General features: G+C 32.8%; 1 protein-coding gene across 3 annotated transcripts in view; it reads right to left on the reverse strand.

Moving 5' to 3' along the window:
• Positions 1-16,802, reverse strand: part of Pyroxd1 (pyridine nucleotide-disulphide oxidoreductase domain 1) — a 30,098-nt gene that overhangs the window by 12,811 nt on the left and 485 nt on the right. For all 3 annotated transcript variants that reach the window (XM_071610104.1, XM_027934164.2, XM_071610105.1), the window contains exons 2-5: positions 14,976-15,056; positions 5,250-5,369; positions 2,300-2,428; positions 201-274 (exon numbers count right to left, since the gene is read on the reverse strand). In XM_071610104.1, coding sequence (XP_071466205.1) covers positions 201-274; positions 2,300-2,428; positions 5,250-5,369; positions 14,976-15,056 — 404 coding nt within the window. The remainder of the gene's footprint in view (positions 1-200; positions 275-2,299; positions 2,429-5,249; positions 5,370-14,975; positions 15,057-16,802) is intronic.

A 16,802-nucleotide genomic window follows, 5' to 3' on the forward strand; every position in this document is an offset into this window, starting at 1 on the left:
CCTTCAGACCAAAAACATTCCCAAACCTTTTATGTTTTGTGAGGAAATTTCTGCAGAGATGGGTTCCATAAGAACTATTTTTTTTCCTTGAAAACACTGAAAAATAGTTATGTTTATCTTTGATTTTCAGGGTATGCTTTCTGCTAATAATCATATGAACCACAGAGCAATTCTTAAATAATATTTAAAAACATACTTACACTAACTCAAGTGCAATACCACCGTTTCCTATGATCATTATTCTTTTAGCTTTAGTAAGCTGTTTCTGAAATTCCTATATAAAAAAGAAAATAATAAGACAGCGTTTTGAAATAGTGGACAATACCTGAAGCAAGAGGCTTTACTGATAATATTCTAAAAAATGTGTTTTATCAAATTTATAAAGGAACAATAAAATAAATCTCACTTCCCTATACTACCAGAATATTATCCTCTCAATTATTACAACGTTCCCCTTTGTTTCATTCCAAGCTGCCTTTGTAGCAAGGCCTATCCTGATTTTTCTTGCCTTTTATGTCACTGTATGTGAAGTACTTCAGAATTTCAGCAAGAGGTATTGTCTAGGTTACCACATTTCCAACTGTTTGACCAAATCAATTTTTATTCTTTTTATCTAGCCTCTCAGTGGACCTGTTTCCTTAGAGTCTCTCAACATTAAAATTTTCAGGAATGAGAAGCATAACAACATAGTGGTTAAGAGAACAGGCTGTAGAGTCACTGGCTTTAGCAGTTCCTAACTGGATGACCTGGGGTAAAATGCTTAACCACTATGCCTTAGGTTTCTCAACTCTAAATGGAAATAAGTGATTATATCCCTTAATATTTCTGAAGGACTGTTTATATGACGTGATAAAGCTATTAGGAGTAGCAGACATGTAATAGTGTCTAACAATTATTGAAAAATGTATTTACCATTATAGGAGAACTACTTGACCCCCCCTCCAAAAAAAAGAGACTTATGTTCAGCTTGGAGAAGTCAGTGGCCGTTCCTCTGGACTTTTCAAAAGTACAGACTTGTCTTATTGCTTCAGAATCACATCTGAGCAAAAAAAATTTCTCTTCCTATTATCTAACTTACCATTGTTATTAAATTGGCCCCCAAATTTAGTGTTCACTAAAAATTACTTTTTAAAAATTATACTGTAGAAAAAAACAGAAGCTAAGTTTAGTTTGTTCTTCATTGAGGATATTGCAATTTAAGAAAGGTTTATAAAGAGCACTAGACATAGAGATGAAAGGCATGAGTTTAAACTATACGTATGTTAAACCTGAAGTATAACAGATGTTGTACTTCTACTTTTTATCTGTTCTAAAGTAAAAATCTCAAGTGTTCTATTTGTAAACCACTCTGCCAGGTAGTTCCCTCCTGATATTATAAATGCTTTCCTTTGTCTTTCATCCCAAGCTACCTTTGAAACAAAGGCTTTCCTGAATATCAAGATTTTCATGAGAATTCAATGTATGTTCATGTGTGCTGTTCAATATCTGTGATGTATACGTATGTTCATGTATGTTGAAGACCTACCTAAAACAGTTCCAAGCTCAAATTCTGATAGTATGAACCTAAACTATTTATGAGAGGATAATCATAGATAATGTTTTTTTCCTAAATTCCTAATTAAAAGTAGGTTGAAAGAAAACAGCAATTTTAATGAAGTTAAAATGTTACGTAAGTGCAAAATCATAACAGGAGCAGTAATCTTGGGAATTACAAAGTATTGGCATGAAACCAGGAAGAGCTTCTTGGTAACAATAAATAAATTACCAAAAAAAGTTGCACATATAAACATTTCACGTTCTTGGATGGTTTATCCTTGTTCGGGGGAATAGCAATAAACCAACCAAGCCATAAACCTTTATCAGTTCCATGATTTCATACCAAAGAAATTATGAATATTAATTTCTTTGCTGAGCAATAAGATCACAAATTTAAGATATGCAATACCTTTTTGGAAAAAGATTGTTAAATATTGTTTAGGTTGCAAATCAAATGTTCCCAAACTGGAGTAATTGATATGTGTGCAATGTAAGCTATACCATTCAGCACAGGCACTATATCTAAACTATGTGATAGCCAAACAAATATAGGACGTTCGACTGAACTAAAACATAAGATAAATTATCAACAAAAAACAAACTAAAGTTGGCAATAATAAAACATTATAATCATTCTGGTTTATGAGAAATCTTCCTTCTGAGTTTAAAATTTAACATTATGCATGGAACACTATGGTTCAGATGTTGAAAAGTCTAAGGAAACTTCAAGTTCCCTTCCTATGACCCAACCTTAAAATATTACCTGAGCACTGTCTGTATCACGAATTCCTAATACATAAGGATTTCCTTCACATATCAATTTTGGTTTAGCTCCAGCACACAGACAGAGTTTTTTGTACACATGCTGACTGCCATCTTCTGTGAATATGCACTGTAAGTACACACAGCAATGAAAGGAAGAAGAGAAACATACATGAGTACAGTTTCACTTAAAAATTAAAACTTTAATAAGACAAAAGCAAAATAACATAATATGGTTGCCTCTTGGTGGCACTCAATTCTTAGTTATAGCAATTACAAAACTAAGCATAAGCCTATATTCTCTAATTAAGTGATTTCTAATTAGTTTAGTGTCATAAATCATTTTGAAGATCTGATGAAAATCATTCTCTTGCCTCTGGACTTTTTAAAAAAGTACATCCACACAAGTTCTGCAATAAAATTTCAGGGACTCTCATAATGTCTGGAAAGGTAGGTTAACCTCAGATTAAAAACTAAACTTGATAAAGAACTTTAAAACTGAGCATTTTGATCAGTTTTTTATCATGGGAATAGGTCATGGTGAAAATTCTTTTATTCCCAGTGGAAGTTACTGTAATATCTAGTGATTCTAATCCTATCATACCTTAATATCTGATATGGGTTCAGGGAAGGAGTATGTGGTATAGGAGGTTATAATGTGTCTTTTTAATCTAAAAATATGAGATGTGCTAAAAAATTGCTTAAATACAATAATAACAACTTTTAGCAAACTAAATGTTTTGAGAGATTACATTTTAATACAATTGAAAAACATGTTAACCTCAATTTTGCAGGCATTGGCTTTGAAGTTTTTTATATTAATTTTTCATAATATCAGTGAGTCTAAAAATACGTATTAAAGATTCACTATTTTGTTCCTTAGTACTGAATGAAAATGTAATTCTAGGAGGTTAGAAAGCAGACATAAGTGCATACTATTACGAGAAATGCTTGACTTTGGAGGTTTTCATTTGTGCTATACATTTAATTTATAAAACTTAGCAAATCATTCAAATATTTATTACCCATAAAGATATTTATTACACAATTTAACTCTTCATCTGCATAAAAACACATAAAACCACAATCCAACCAAATATAATCCATATGGAAATATTATACAAGTCTTCCTTCAGATAATCTGGTTAGAGTTTTATCTGACAGAAATAGAATTTATACTGGGAGGCTGAGATAGGAGGATCCCAAGTTCAAGGCCAGCCTCAGCAACTTGGCGAGGCCCTAAGCAATTGAGTGAGACCCTGTCTCAAAATTTTAAAAATAATAAAATATAATATTATATTGTAGCCACCGATCAAACTTGAAAAATTAATTTAGCTACTATAAAGACAAACATCACAAAAACATTTTTCATTAGCTACTGCTAAATTTTTGGAAGTAGACATGAAAATAAAACACTATTTCTAATTCACTAAGGAAGGAACAGGATGATGGATAAGAATGCAGATATGTATCACACGTATCATACTTTTCAAATAGTAGTGGGAGGCACTAATATATAAATTCTTGTTTTTGAGAATCCACTCAGTTTGCAAAACAACTTGACATGGATGTTATCTGGAATATGTACTACCATTAAATGTATTAGAAACTTACTTCAGTTTTAGAATTCGTATTTTAAATTTTTTTTCTCCTAAAACTCAGTATTCCTAACTTTCTTTATATGGAATTATTTGCATTTCACCCATTTTATAGCTGAAATAGTTACAAACCCCATTTACTATTTGCCTAAAGTTCATCTGAGGATATTTTCAATCATCTGACAATATCCTTTCTTGAGACTGCCTTACTTATTCTCATGTGCAAGGGGTTACTGAGTCCTGCTGAATATATAGTAGAAATATCTCTTAAATTTGGGACATATTTTCTAGCTACCTTGTCCCTGTCTTAACTCAGGACTTACATCATTTTGTATGAGTGCAATTGCCTATTAATATGGTTGTTGGCTACCAGTCTTGGCTCCACCTCAGTTCATCTTGGACATTATTGTAGATATGTCTTACTAAAAATTATTTAAAGTTTTTCTACTTTTACAATTTTGACTGAATATAAAATAAATTCAACTTCTTGCCATGATATAAAAAGCTCTTCACAATCCAGCCTTGATTGCCATTTTCTTTTATTTACTCATATCCTAAGTCCTTTAACATCCACACTATTTCTTAGCCTCTTTTTCCTTCTTTTGGCTCTTTGAACATTGATTTACTCTTCCTAGAATGCCCTTTTCTACCTGAAAAACCCTCACCCATCTTTTAAAACCTAGCTCAAATATATTACTCCCTCTGTGAAGTTTTCCTAAAACTTAGTATCAGAGCTTCAATAGTATTTTTAGGATTGTTTTTTTTACATACATAATAGGCATGTCTATATTGTATATGATACATAGTAGGTATGTCTATATTCTCTATGATACTGACAGCTTAGAGGAGCTAAGCTTGTATTATTCCTAGTATATCCTTGTATCTAATGCAGTACTTCAAAAACATTTTATAAACAGTAATGAAATTTGAAATGTAGAAACTGAAACGACACACTCACTATATAATTACAACAAAATTTTTAAAAGTGTTACTTTTCTTTCTTTTTTAAATTTAATCTTTGCAGTACATGAGATCAAACCCTTGGGTGCTTTACCGCTGAGCTACATTCCCAGCTCTTTTTACTTTTTGAGTCAGGGTCTCACTAAGTTGCCCACATGGCTCTTTTGAACTTGCAATTGTCCTGCCTTAGCCTTCTGAGTAACTGGAAATCCAGGCGTGTGCCACCACACCTGGCCAAAAGTGTAAATTTTTTAATAATGGAAATAAATACCTCTAAACTTTACATTTTAGGGATTTAAATGATGGTGCAATGGAAGTGGGGTAAAAAGAAGACAGTCAAAACCTCACCAAGATTTAACAGTAGAAAAATAACTTTTAATGAAAGTATCTTACATGTTCTTCACTCTTTAGTTGCTTTACTCCAGATTCTAAAACCTTAATGTTGGGGAAACGATTTTCTAACATGGTACTTGGTTGTTCTTCAACATCAAATTCTTCCAAAATTTTAGAAACCTTTATTAGATTGAAAGGTAAAAAGAAAAAAAAAAAGTATATTTTTAAAAAGATGTTTTAAGAATATTAATAAAATACTTTCATTTTTAAAATACACAATTACTTCATGTTCTTAAAACAAGAAAGTTGGCCAACTGCATTGTTATGGTTTGGATCTTACATGTCTCCCAAAGGCCCACATGCTAAAGGTTTGGTCCCAGCCTCCGGCATAACAGGGAGGTGGTGGAACTTTTAGGAGGTGGAGCCTAGTGGAAGGAAGTCAGATAATCAGGGGCATGCCTTGAAGAGGATATTTAGATTCTATCCCCTTTTCTTTGCTTCCCAGCTTCCATGAAGTGAAGAGCTGTGCTTCAGCACATGCTTTCCACCATGATATTCTAGTTTACCACAGGCCTAGAAACACTGGCAATGGACTGAGACATCTGAAACTGAGACAAAACAAATATTTCTTACTTTTTAAGTTGATTATCTCAGGTATTTGTCACAGTAATGGAAAAACTGATTAATACATGCATTATAAACAGTGAAAAGAGGATGAGGCTCTCTCTGTATTTTAAGACTTGAACTCAAACATCAGTTCTGACACTTCTGAGTGTTAGTTTCTTGGCTTATAAAAAGACAGCTAACAGTATATACTTTTCCATAGTTTAAACCAGCATCTTATCTATTTCTTTATTCTTCTAGCTTTTATATTCTACTTACCAGCTAAACTTATTGTGACATATTCTTTGTATTCTTCTTTCCTGTTCTTGAAGATCATCAACATTCTCTCAAACTCACTATTTTTCCTATCCAGCTAAGATTCTAAAGTGGATCATTTCATCTTTTGTCCTAACCCTTTACTTCTTTGCTATTTTATCCTTAACCATTAATTATCCTGAAAACCCATCATAAATTAAACTACCTAGTTTTTCTAGTTCTTACCTAGTTTGCTGTGCAGGAACAAAACAATCTTGAGGATTGGAATTTGACCTCAGCTGCTCTTTAAACAATGCCTGGAAATCCTACACTATATGGCCTGTGTATTCTTACACTTTTTGGTCTCAAAAAATATTTTTATTTTCTTTAAATACTTACAAATTATTGAGAACCTCAAAGAATTTTTGAGTATTTATTTTTTATTATTAGTTGTTCAAAACATTACAAAGCTCTTGACATATCATATTTCATACATTTGATTCAAGCATATTATGAACTCCCATTTTTACCCCGAATACATATTGCAGATTCACATTGGTTACACATCCACTTTTTTACATACTGCCATACTAGTGTCTGTTGTATTCTGCTGCCTTTCCTATCCTCTACTATCTCCCCTCCCCTCCCCTCCCCTCCCATCTTCTCTCTCTACCCCATCTACTGTAATTCATTTCTGTCCCTTGTTTTTTTCCCCTTTCCCCTCACTTCCTCTTATATGTAATTTTGTATAACAATGAGGGTCTCCTTCCTTTACCATGCAATTTCCCTTCTCTCTCTCTTTCCCTCCCCCCTCTGGTCCCTGTTTAATGGTGATCTTCTTCTCATGCTCTTCCTCCCTATTCTGTTCTTAGTTGCTCTCCTTATATCAAAGATGACATTTGGCATTTGTTTTTTGGGGATTGGCTAGCTTCACTTGGCATAATCTGCTCTAGTGCCATCCATTTCCCTGCAAATTCCATGATTTTTGTCATTTTTTAGTGCATAATAATACTCCATTGTGTATAAATGCCACATTTTTTTTTTTTTTATCCATTCATCTATTGAAGGGCATCTAGGTTGGTTCCACAGTCTAGCTATGGTAAATTGTGCTGCTATGAACATCATTGTAGCAGTATCCCTATAGTATGCTCTTTTAAGGTCTTTAGGGAATAGTCCAAGAAGGGGAATAGCTGGGTCAAATGGTGGTTCCATTCCCAGCTTTCCAAGGAATCTCCATACTGCTTTCCAAATTGGCCGCACCAATTTGCAGCCCCACCAGCAATGTACAAGTGTACCCTTTTCCCCACATCCTCGCCAGCACTTGTTGTTGTTTGACTTCATAATGGCTGCCAATCTTACTGGAGTGAGATGGTATCTTAGGGTGGTTTTGATTTGCATTTCTCTGACTGCTAGAGATGGTGAGCATTTTTTCATGTACTTGTTGATTGATTGTATGTCCTCCTCTGAGAAGTGTCTGTTCAGGTCCTTGGCCCATTTGTTGATTGCGTTTGTTATCTTATTGTTTAATTTTTTGAGTTCTTTGTATACTCTGGATATTAGGGCTCTATCTGAAGTGTGAGGAGTAAAAATTTGTTCCCAGGATGTAGGCTCCCTATTTACCTCTCTTATTGTTTCTCTTGTTGAGAAAAAACTTTTTAGTTTAAGTAAGTCCCATTTGTTGATTCTTGTAATTAACTCTTGTGCTATGGGTGTCCTATTAAGGAATTTGGAGCCCAACCCCACAATATGTAGATCGGAGCCAACTTTTTCTTCTATCAGATGCAGAGTCTGTGATTTGATATCAAGCTCCTTGATCCATTTTGAGTTAACTTTTGTGCATGGTGAGAGAAGGGGATTGTTTCATTTTGTTGCATATGGATTTCCAGTTTTCCCAGCACCATTTGTTGAAGATGCTATCCTTCCTCCATTGCATGCTTTTAGCCCCTTTATCAAATATAAGATAGTTGTAACTTTGTGGATTAGTCTCTGTGTCCTCTATTCTGTACCATTGGTCCACCCGCCTGTTTTGGTACCAGTACCATGCTGTTTTTGTTACTATTGCTCTGTAGTATAGTTTGAAATCTGGTATCGCTATGCCGCCTGATTCACACTTCCTGCTTAGAGTTGCTTTTGCTATTCTGGGTCTTTTATTTTTCCATATGCATTTCATGATTGCTTTATCTATTTCTACAAGAAATGCCATTGGGATTTTGATTGGCATTGCATTGAACCTATAGAGAACTTTTGGTAATATCGCCATTTTGATGATGTTAGTTCTGCCTATCCATGAACAGGGTATATTTTTCCATCTTCTAAGATCTTTTTCTATTTCTCTCTTTAGGGTTCTGTAGTTTTCATTGTATAAATCTTTCACCTCTTTTGTTAGGTTGATTCCCAAGTATTTTATTTTTTTTGAGGATACTGTGAATGGGGTGTTTTTCCTCATTTCCATTTCAGAAGTTTTGTCGCTGATATACAGAAATGCCTTTGATTTGTGCGTGTTGATTTTATATCCTGCCACTTTGCTGAATTCATTTATTAGTTCTAGCAGTCTCTTTGTAGACCCTTTTGGGTCTTCTAGGTATAGAATCATGTCATCTGCAAATAGTGATAATTTTTCTTTTCCTATTTTTATGCCTTTAATTTCTTTCGTCTAATTGCTCTGGCCAGTGTTTCGAGAAGTATATTGAATAGAAGTGGTGATAGAGGGCATCCCTATCTTGTTCCAGATTGTATGAATTACACAGATCAATATTTGCCACATTAGAAATTAAAGCTGAAAAAATTTCTAAGTATTTCTTAATTCATGTAAAAGCAAGCATAATAAATCTAATACTTGTTAAAATGATATATTTTTAAATGAAAAATGACCATATTTTCCAAAACAAATTGAGAAAAATACACTGTTTTTTTGAAAATCTCATTAATGTCTGGCTTAATAGAAGATGGCTTCTCTTCTGCTTCTGTATTCAAACTGCTGTCTACATTCTTCCTCTAACTCAGACTGTTGTAATAAATTGCCAAAGTTCAAACCAGAGTTGACATACATAAAGATAATTAGGCTTTATACAAATATGTTGCATTTTCAGATAATATATTCTTTTATGATGTTACACAAAAGCATCAAGTGATGGTTTTTTGATGAAAAGCTGCAATGTAGAATTTGAAACCATATCATATTATTTTTCACACTCTCTTATTCTGAAATCCACTGGCCTCGCCTGCATTTTGAATGGTTCTTGTAACATCATGCACTGGTAATTTGAACAATACTATAGTTCAATTATATCATGTCATTAGAAAAAAATCATCTAATCACAAAGGACGACAAAAAGAAAGGAAGAAGATCTATAAAACAGCCAGAAAACAATTATCAAAATGGCAACAGTAAATCCTTATTTGTCGATATTAACTTGAAAATAAAATAGGCTAAACTCTGAAAAAAAATTTTTTTTGAGTGGCTTTAGTTTAAACAAAGACCCAAATATATGCTGCCTATAAGAGAATCACTGCACCTATAAGGACACATAGATTTAAAGTGAAAGGATAAAAAAAGATTTCAAGCAAATGGCAAGCAAGAGATAGGATAGGAGGAGCTATACTTAGATAAAATAAACTTTAAGTCAAAAACCAAAAACAAGACAAAAGTAATTATTTAATAATAAAGTAGTCAATTCACCAGACTATAACAATATATTTTGTGTGTGTGTGTGTGTGTGTGTGTGTGTTTTTCCCCAACTGGAGCACTTAAATTTATAAAGCAAATATAGTTGGCCCTCTGTATCCACAGGTTCCACATATGTGGGTCTAACTGATTGCCGACAGAAAATATTTTTTTAAAAAACTCTCTTATGTACATATAAAGACTTTTTCTTCTCATTATTCCTGAAGAAATACACTGAAACAACCATTTACATTGTTATTAGGTATTATAAATAATCTAGAGATGATATAAAGTATATAGGAGAGTATACATCGGTTACATGAAACTATTATACCATTTTATTATATAAGGAACTTCAGAATACGTGGAAGATCCTGGCACCATTTCATTGCAGATATTGAGGGCTGAAGAAAGAGACTGCAATACAAAAATAGTAGGCCTCTTCAACATCACTTTCACAGTAGCAGATAGATTACTTAGATAGAAATCAATAAGAAAATACTGAAGTGAACTACATCAAATGGATCTAATTGACATATACAGAACATTTTATCCAACAGCAAAACAGTACACATTCTCAAATGCATGCAGAACATTCTACAGGACAGATCAAAAGATAGGCACAAAATAGAAAGACTACAATTTTATCAAGCATCTTTTCCAACTACAACAGTAAGAAACTAAAAATCAGTAACAGAAGGAATTTTGAAAAATTAGCATGCTCTTAAAGAAACACAAGGTCAGAGAAGAAATTTAAGGGAAAATTAAAAAATATCTTGGGACAAATGAAAATGGAAACACAACTTATCAAACTTTATGGGATACAGCAAAAGCATTGCTAACAGCAAGTTAACAGCAATAAATACCTACATATAAAAAAAAAATTCCCCAATAAATCAATGTAATACCCAAAGAAAAGAGAAAGTCCTTTGGGTATAGATGGAGAAGTGGATAGCTGGGTCAAATGGTGGTTTCATTGCAAGTTTTGTAAGGTATCTCCATTCTGCTTTCCAGAATGGCTGCACCAATTTGCAGTCCCACGAGCAATGTATGAGTGTACCTTTTCCCTCACATCCTCACCAACACTTACTGTTGCTTGTATTCTTGATAACTGCCATTCTGACTGGAGTGAGATTAAATTTTAAGAATAATTTTTATTTGCATTTATATAATTACTAAAGATGTTGAAAGTTTTTTCATATATTTGTCGATCGATTGTATATCTTCTTCTGAGAAGCATCTGTTCACTTCCTTAGCCCATTTACAGACTGGGTTATTTGGGTTTTTTTTTTTGTGTTAAATTTTTTGAGTTCTTTTTATATCCTAGAGATTATAACCAAAGGACTTAAAATCAGAATATTACAGTGACACAGCCACATTAATGTTTATAGCAGCTCAATTCACAATAGCTAAACTGTGGAACCAATCTAGATGCCCTGCAGTAGATGAATGGATAAAGAAACTGTGTTATTTATATATGCACAATGGAATATTACTGAACCTTAAAGAAAAATGAAATGATGGCATTTGCTGGTAAATGGATGGAACTGGAGAATATCATTCTAAGTAAGTAGCCAATCTCAAAAAACCAAAGGCCAAATGTTTTCTCTGATAAGTAGATGCTGATCCAAAATGGGGGTGGGGAGGGCATGGGAAGAATGGAGGAACTTTGGTTTGGGCAGAGGGGAATGAGGAGAGGGAAGGGGTTATGGGGGTAGGAAAGACGGTGGAATAAGAAGGACATCATTACCCTAGGAACATGTATGATTGCACAAATGGTATGACTCTACATTATGTACAACCAGAGAAATGAAAAGTTGTGCTCCATTTGTGTACAATGAGTTGAAATGCATTTTGCTGTCATGTATAACTAATTAGAATTAACAAAAATTTAAAAATAAAATTAAAAAAGGAAAGAGAAAAACAAGAACAAACTAAGCCTGAAATTGGGAGATTTCAGGAACTAATAAGAATCAGAGCAGAAAAAAGAAAAAGAAAAAAAAATAAACAGAGACTAGGAGAATAATGAAAAAGATCAACAAAACTAAAAGTTGGCTTTTAATTATAAAATATGTGCAGAATTGACAAACCTTTAGCTAGACTAAGAAGAGAGAGAAGGCTCAAATAAAAAATATAAAATAAAATAGGAGGCCTTATAACTGATACCTGTAAATACAGAGGATCAAAAGACAGTATTATATAAATAATTGACCCACCAACAAACTGGACAACCTAGGAGTAGATAAATATTTTTAGACACATACAACCTACTAAGAAAAAATCATGAAGAAATAGAAAATGATTGAATCAGCAATGAAAAATCTCCCATCAAAGAAAAGTGCAGGGGACCTAACGGCTTCTTTGCTGAATTCTACAAATATTTTAAGGACTAAAAATCAACATGTCTGTAATTCTTCCAAAAACTTGGACAGAAAACTTCCAAACTCATTTTGCAAGATCAACATTATCCAATACGAAAGCCAGACAAGGACAGTTACAAGAACAGAAAATTATAGGCCAATATCCTGATGCACATCAATAGAAAAATCCTCCAGAAAATCCTAGCAAATAAAATTCAACAGTACATTAAAAGTATTCTTTACTATGATCAGATGAAATTTATTCTTGGAATGTAAGAATGTTTCAACATACACTGTATGATATAATACATTAACAGAATGAAGGACAAAAATCCATATGATTACCTCATAGATACAAAAAAGCATTTGACAAAATTCAACATCCTTTGATGATGAAAACTATCAACAAATTAGGTACAGAAATACACAAAACACAACATACATATGTGACAAGCCCACAACTGATGTCAATGGAGAAAGATGAGAAACAAGACAAGAATACTCACTTTCACTGTTTCAATTCACCATGGTACTATTAGTCCTAGCCACAAAAATTAGGCAAGGGAAATAAAAGGCATCTTAAATTTGGAAAGATGCTAAACTGACTGTTTGCAAATGAAATGATCATACACAGAGAACATCTTAAATAATCCACCAAAAAACTGAAACAAGAATATTCATTAAAGTTGCAACATATGAAAATCATTATATAAAAATAGTACTATTTCTTTACACTAATGATAAACTATCTGGAAAAAAATCAAGAAAACAATCCCATTTACAATAACTTTAAAATTAAAAACAACTTTAGTAATAAACTTAACAAAGTCAAAGATATATACACATACACACACACGTATATTAAAAACCATGAAATTGATGAAAGAAACTGAAAAACCTTACATAAACAAAAAATATTTCATGTTCATGGAATGGCAGAATTAGTGTTGTTAAAAATGTCTATACTACCCAAAGCCATCTATGAATTCAACAATCGCTACCAAAATTTGATTGACATTTTTATAGAAATAGAAACACAATCCTAAAATTCATGTAGGACAAGAAAAGACCCAAAACAGCTTGAGGAATCTTGAGCAAGAAAGAATAAAGCTGAAGTCATCAAACTATCTGATCTGAAGTTATATCATAAAAGTGCAGTAATCAAAATAGCATCATACTGGTATAAAAACAGATAAATAGATCAATGGAACACAAGAGCCCAGAAATAAATCCACACACTTATGATTAACTGATTTTCAACAAATGTGCTAAGAACACAAAATGAGGAAAGGACAATTTTTTTTTCAATAAACGATATTGGGCAAACTGACATCCCATGCAGAAAATAAAATTATACCCTCACTTCACACCATACACAAAAACTGAGTCAAAATAGATCAAAGCCTTTAGGGTAAACATTGAAACTATACAACTAAGAGAAGAAATAATAGGGGGAAAAATCTCCATGATATAATCTGGGGAAGGAATTTTGGGGTATGATCTCAAAGCATAGGCAAAAAATTACAAATAAACAAATGGAATTATATCAAACTAAAAAGTTTCTGCACAGAAAAGAAAACAACAGGATGAAGAGATAATCTATAGAGTGTCAAAAATATCTTCAAACCATATGTATGTGATAAGGCATTAATAAATAAAATATATCAGGAATCCAAATAACTCATAGTAAGAAAACTAATAACCTGATTTTAAAAATGGTCAAAAGACCTGAACAGCCATTTCTCCAAAGAAGACATAAAAATAGATAACATATATAAAAAAGTACTCAAAATCACTAATTTAGGAAATGAAAATCAAAACCCAAATGAGATTATTACTTCACACCTGTTAGGATGGCTTCTATCCAAAAGATAAAAAGTGTTGGTGAGGATATGGAGAAAAGGAAACCCTGATACAATGCTGGCAGAAGTGTAAATTAGTATAGCCTGATGGAAAATAATAAGGTTCTTCAAAAAATTAAAAAATAGAAGTGACATATGATATAGCAATCCACTAGAAAGTATATCTACAAAAGAAATTAAATCAGCACCTCCTAGTGATATTTGTCCTTCTATGTTCACTGCAGCATTATTCACAACAATCAAAGTATGAAAGCAACCTAAGTGTTCATCATTGGGTAAGCAGGTACAGGCAATGTGCTACTTACGCACAATGAAATACTATTCAGCTTTTAAAAAGGAAGAAATCCTGTCAGATGACAATATGGATTAGCCTGGAGGACATTATGCTAGTGAAATAAGCATAATAGAAAGCCATACCATATGATCTCACTTATATGTGGAAACTAATTGTGTTTACTGAAGACTGGGGAGTAGAGGCATTATGGTGATCTTGATCAAGGAAACAAAACTTCAGTTAGGAAGAATAATTTCAAGAGATCTGTTGCACATCCTGATCAGTAAAATTAATAATAATAATATATTGCACATTTGGAATTTGCTAAAGATATATTTTAACTGTTCTCATCATAAAAAAATGATAGTGAGTTAAATAATTTGATTTAGTCATCCCACACTGTGTATACATTCATCAAAACATCATGGTGAGGCTGGGGCTGGGGCTCAGGGGTAGAGCGCTTGCCTGGCATGTGTGAAACACTGGGTTCAATTCTTAGCACCACATATAAATACATAAAATAAAGGTCTATCAACAACTAAATATATATATATATATATATATATATATATATATATATATATATACACATATATATATATATACATATACATACATACATATATATATATGTATATATATTAAAAAGACATATATGTACAATTATTTCTCATCAATTTTAAAAAAGAAAAACCAATTCTAACTACTACACATATTACTTTAGTTTTTTTTCAAATTAATACTAAAAAAGTTATACAAATTTCTCACCTGCTTGAAATTTGTAACTGCTTTAATAACAGGAGAAGCTGTTACCAGGAGAATATCTTCTGATGGAAAGTTAATCGCCAACTTATTTTTGGAAAAAGAGAAACATGATAAATAACTTTAGGTCTTGCTATAAAAATGATGTATGTGTGTGTGGGGGTGGGATAATACAGTTTTAATAATGTTATTAACTAGTGAAATTAAAAACTGAATTATTTCTCATCTAAAGGTTTTTGTTATTCTGGGTCCTGTACATATTTATAAGTCAGTGAATAAGGAATGTTAAACTCTTACATTGATAAAATGAGTATCATTTACATTAAACATTAACAAAGAATTCCTGAGCAAGAAAATATAAAGAAGTATCCTTTAAACTATTTTGTATACCATTTTAAAGCTATATAGATGACAATAAACCTGACTAAGAGTAAAATTAACTCCCATTTATTTTAAAATATTTTCATTCATCTTCTATGGGGAAAAAATTGAACTGTCAATATTACTTAGCATCTTTCCTAAGTGCTTTGGAACTTCTATTTCCTCATTTTGACCAGTTCATATTCTGAGAAGACACAGTTATTTTAATATTAGCTTTAACAAAATTTAGACTTAACTTGCTATTGTTCAATTATTTTCCTTTAGCTACAAGCTCTTTTCCTCACTTTGAACTTAAACCATTTATATGTCAAAATCTATTTCCTCAACTCCACTAATATATAATCCTTAAAATCTATGGGATCCTTAGTTTCTCCTTATTTGAATTCTCTATTGTATTTGACAAAACTCTCTCCATCTTTCTTCCTTGTGTATATTCTGTAATTCATCTCCTCTCTATTTACATTGCTACATCAGATACCCACGGCTTCTTTATACTACTGAAAAAAAAAAGTATTAATCAGTTGCCACTACCCCAAATACACTATAACTAAATCATCTTTCAAGATCTTTTCTTTGATCACTGTACTCCACTGCTTACCATCACCTGACTACTTGTAAATTCTAAATTTTTGAGGGGTGGGGTGGGGAGGGGAGTACTGGGAATTGAACCAGGGGCACTCCACCACTGAGGCACATCCCCAGCCCTTTCTTGTATTTTATTTAGAGACAGGGTCTCACTGAGTTGCTTATTATCTCCCCATTGCTGAGACTAGCTTTGAACTTGGGATCCTCCTGCCTCTGCCCCTGCAGCCGCTGGGATTACAGGCCTGCGCCACCGCCACCAGCTTTTCTCTAAATTCTTAGCATGATTTATAAGATCCTTTATGATCCGGTCTTTGCCAAACTTCATGCTTTAATCTCTGGCCAACACCCCAAAGCATCATGTGCACTGAGCTTTGCTGCTTCCAAATGGAGTCATGCTTTTCCAAAGCAGATTATAACGTTGCCTTCCTTTGGAATATCATCTGATGACTTTCACTCATTCTTTGATACTGAGCTAAAAAGCCATCTTTGAAAAAAATATACCTCTTCTTTTAATTCACTCCCTATCAACTCCAGAAGCGTTCCTAAGATTTAACAGTGAACACAATGGAGTGATTTTATTTCAGTGATTACTTTGTATCATCAAAATCATCTTTTTTTGAAATACACACAGGTATATAAATATATATGGTTCAGTTATTCATTATAATCAGAAAATAATTCTCTAGTTGTATTTAATCCCTGCTGGTTGTTTTACAAAACATCACCGGAGATGAAATCGCTCCTATTTGGGGAATTCAAAGTTCAAGATATTTATTAAAGGGTTTCTTTATCCATTAGTTACAATATACTAAGGAGTTGGCACCTGTCTAGCAATTAAATGTAACCAGCTAAGACAATTTAAAAAGC

The sequence above is a fragment of the Marmota flaviventris genome, chromosome 3 (genome assembly GCF_047511675.1).
Source record: "Marmota flaviventris isolate mMarFla1 chromosome 3, mMarFla1.hap1, whole genome shotgun sequence".
Classification (NCBI taxonomy): domain Eukaryota; kingdom Metazoa; phylum Chordata; class Mammalia; order Rodentia; family Sciuridae; genus Marmota; species Marmota flaviventris.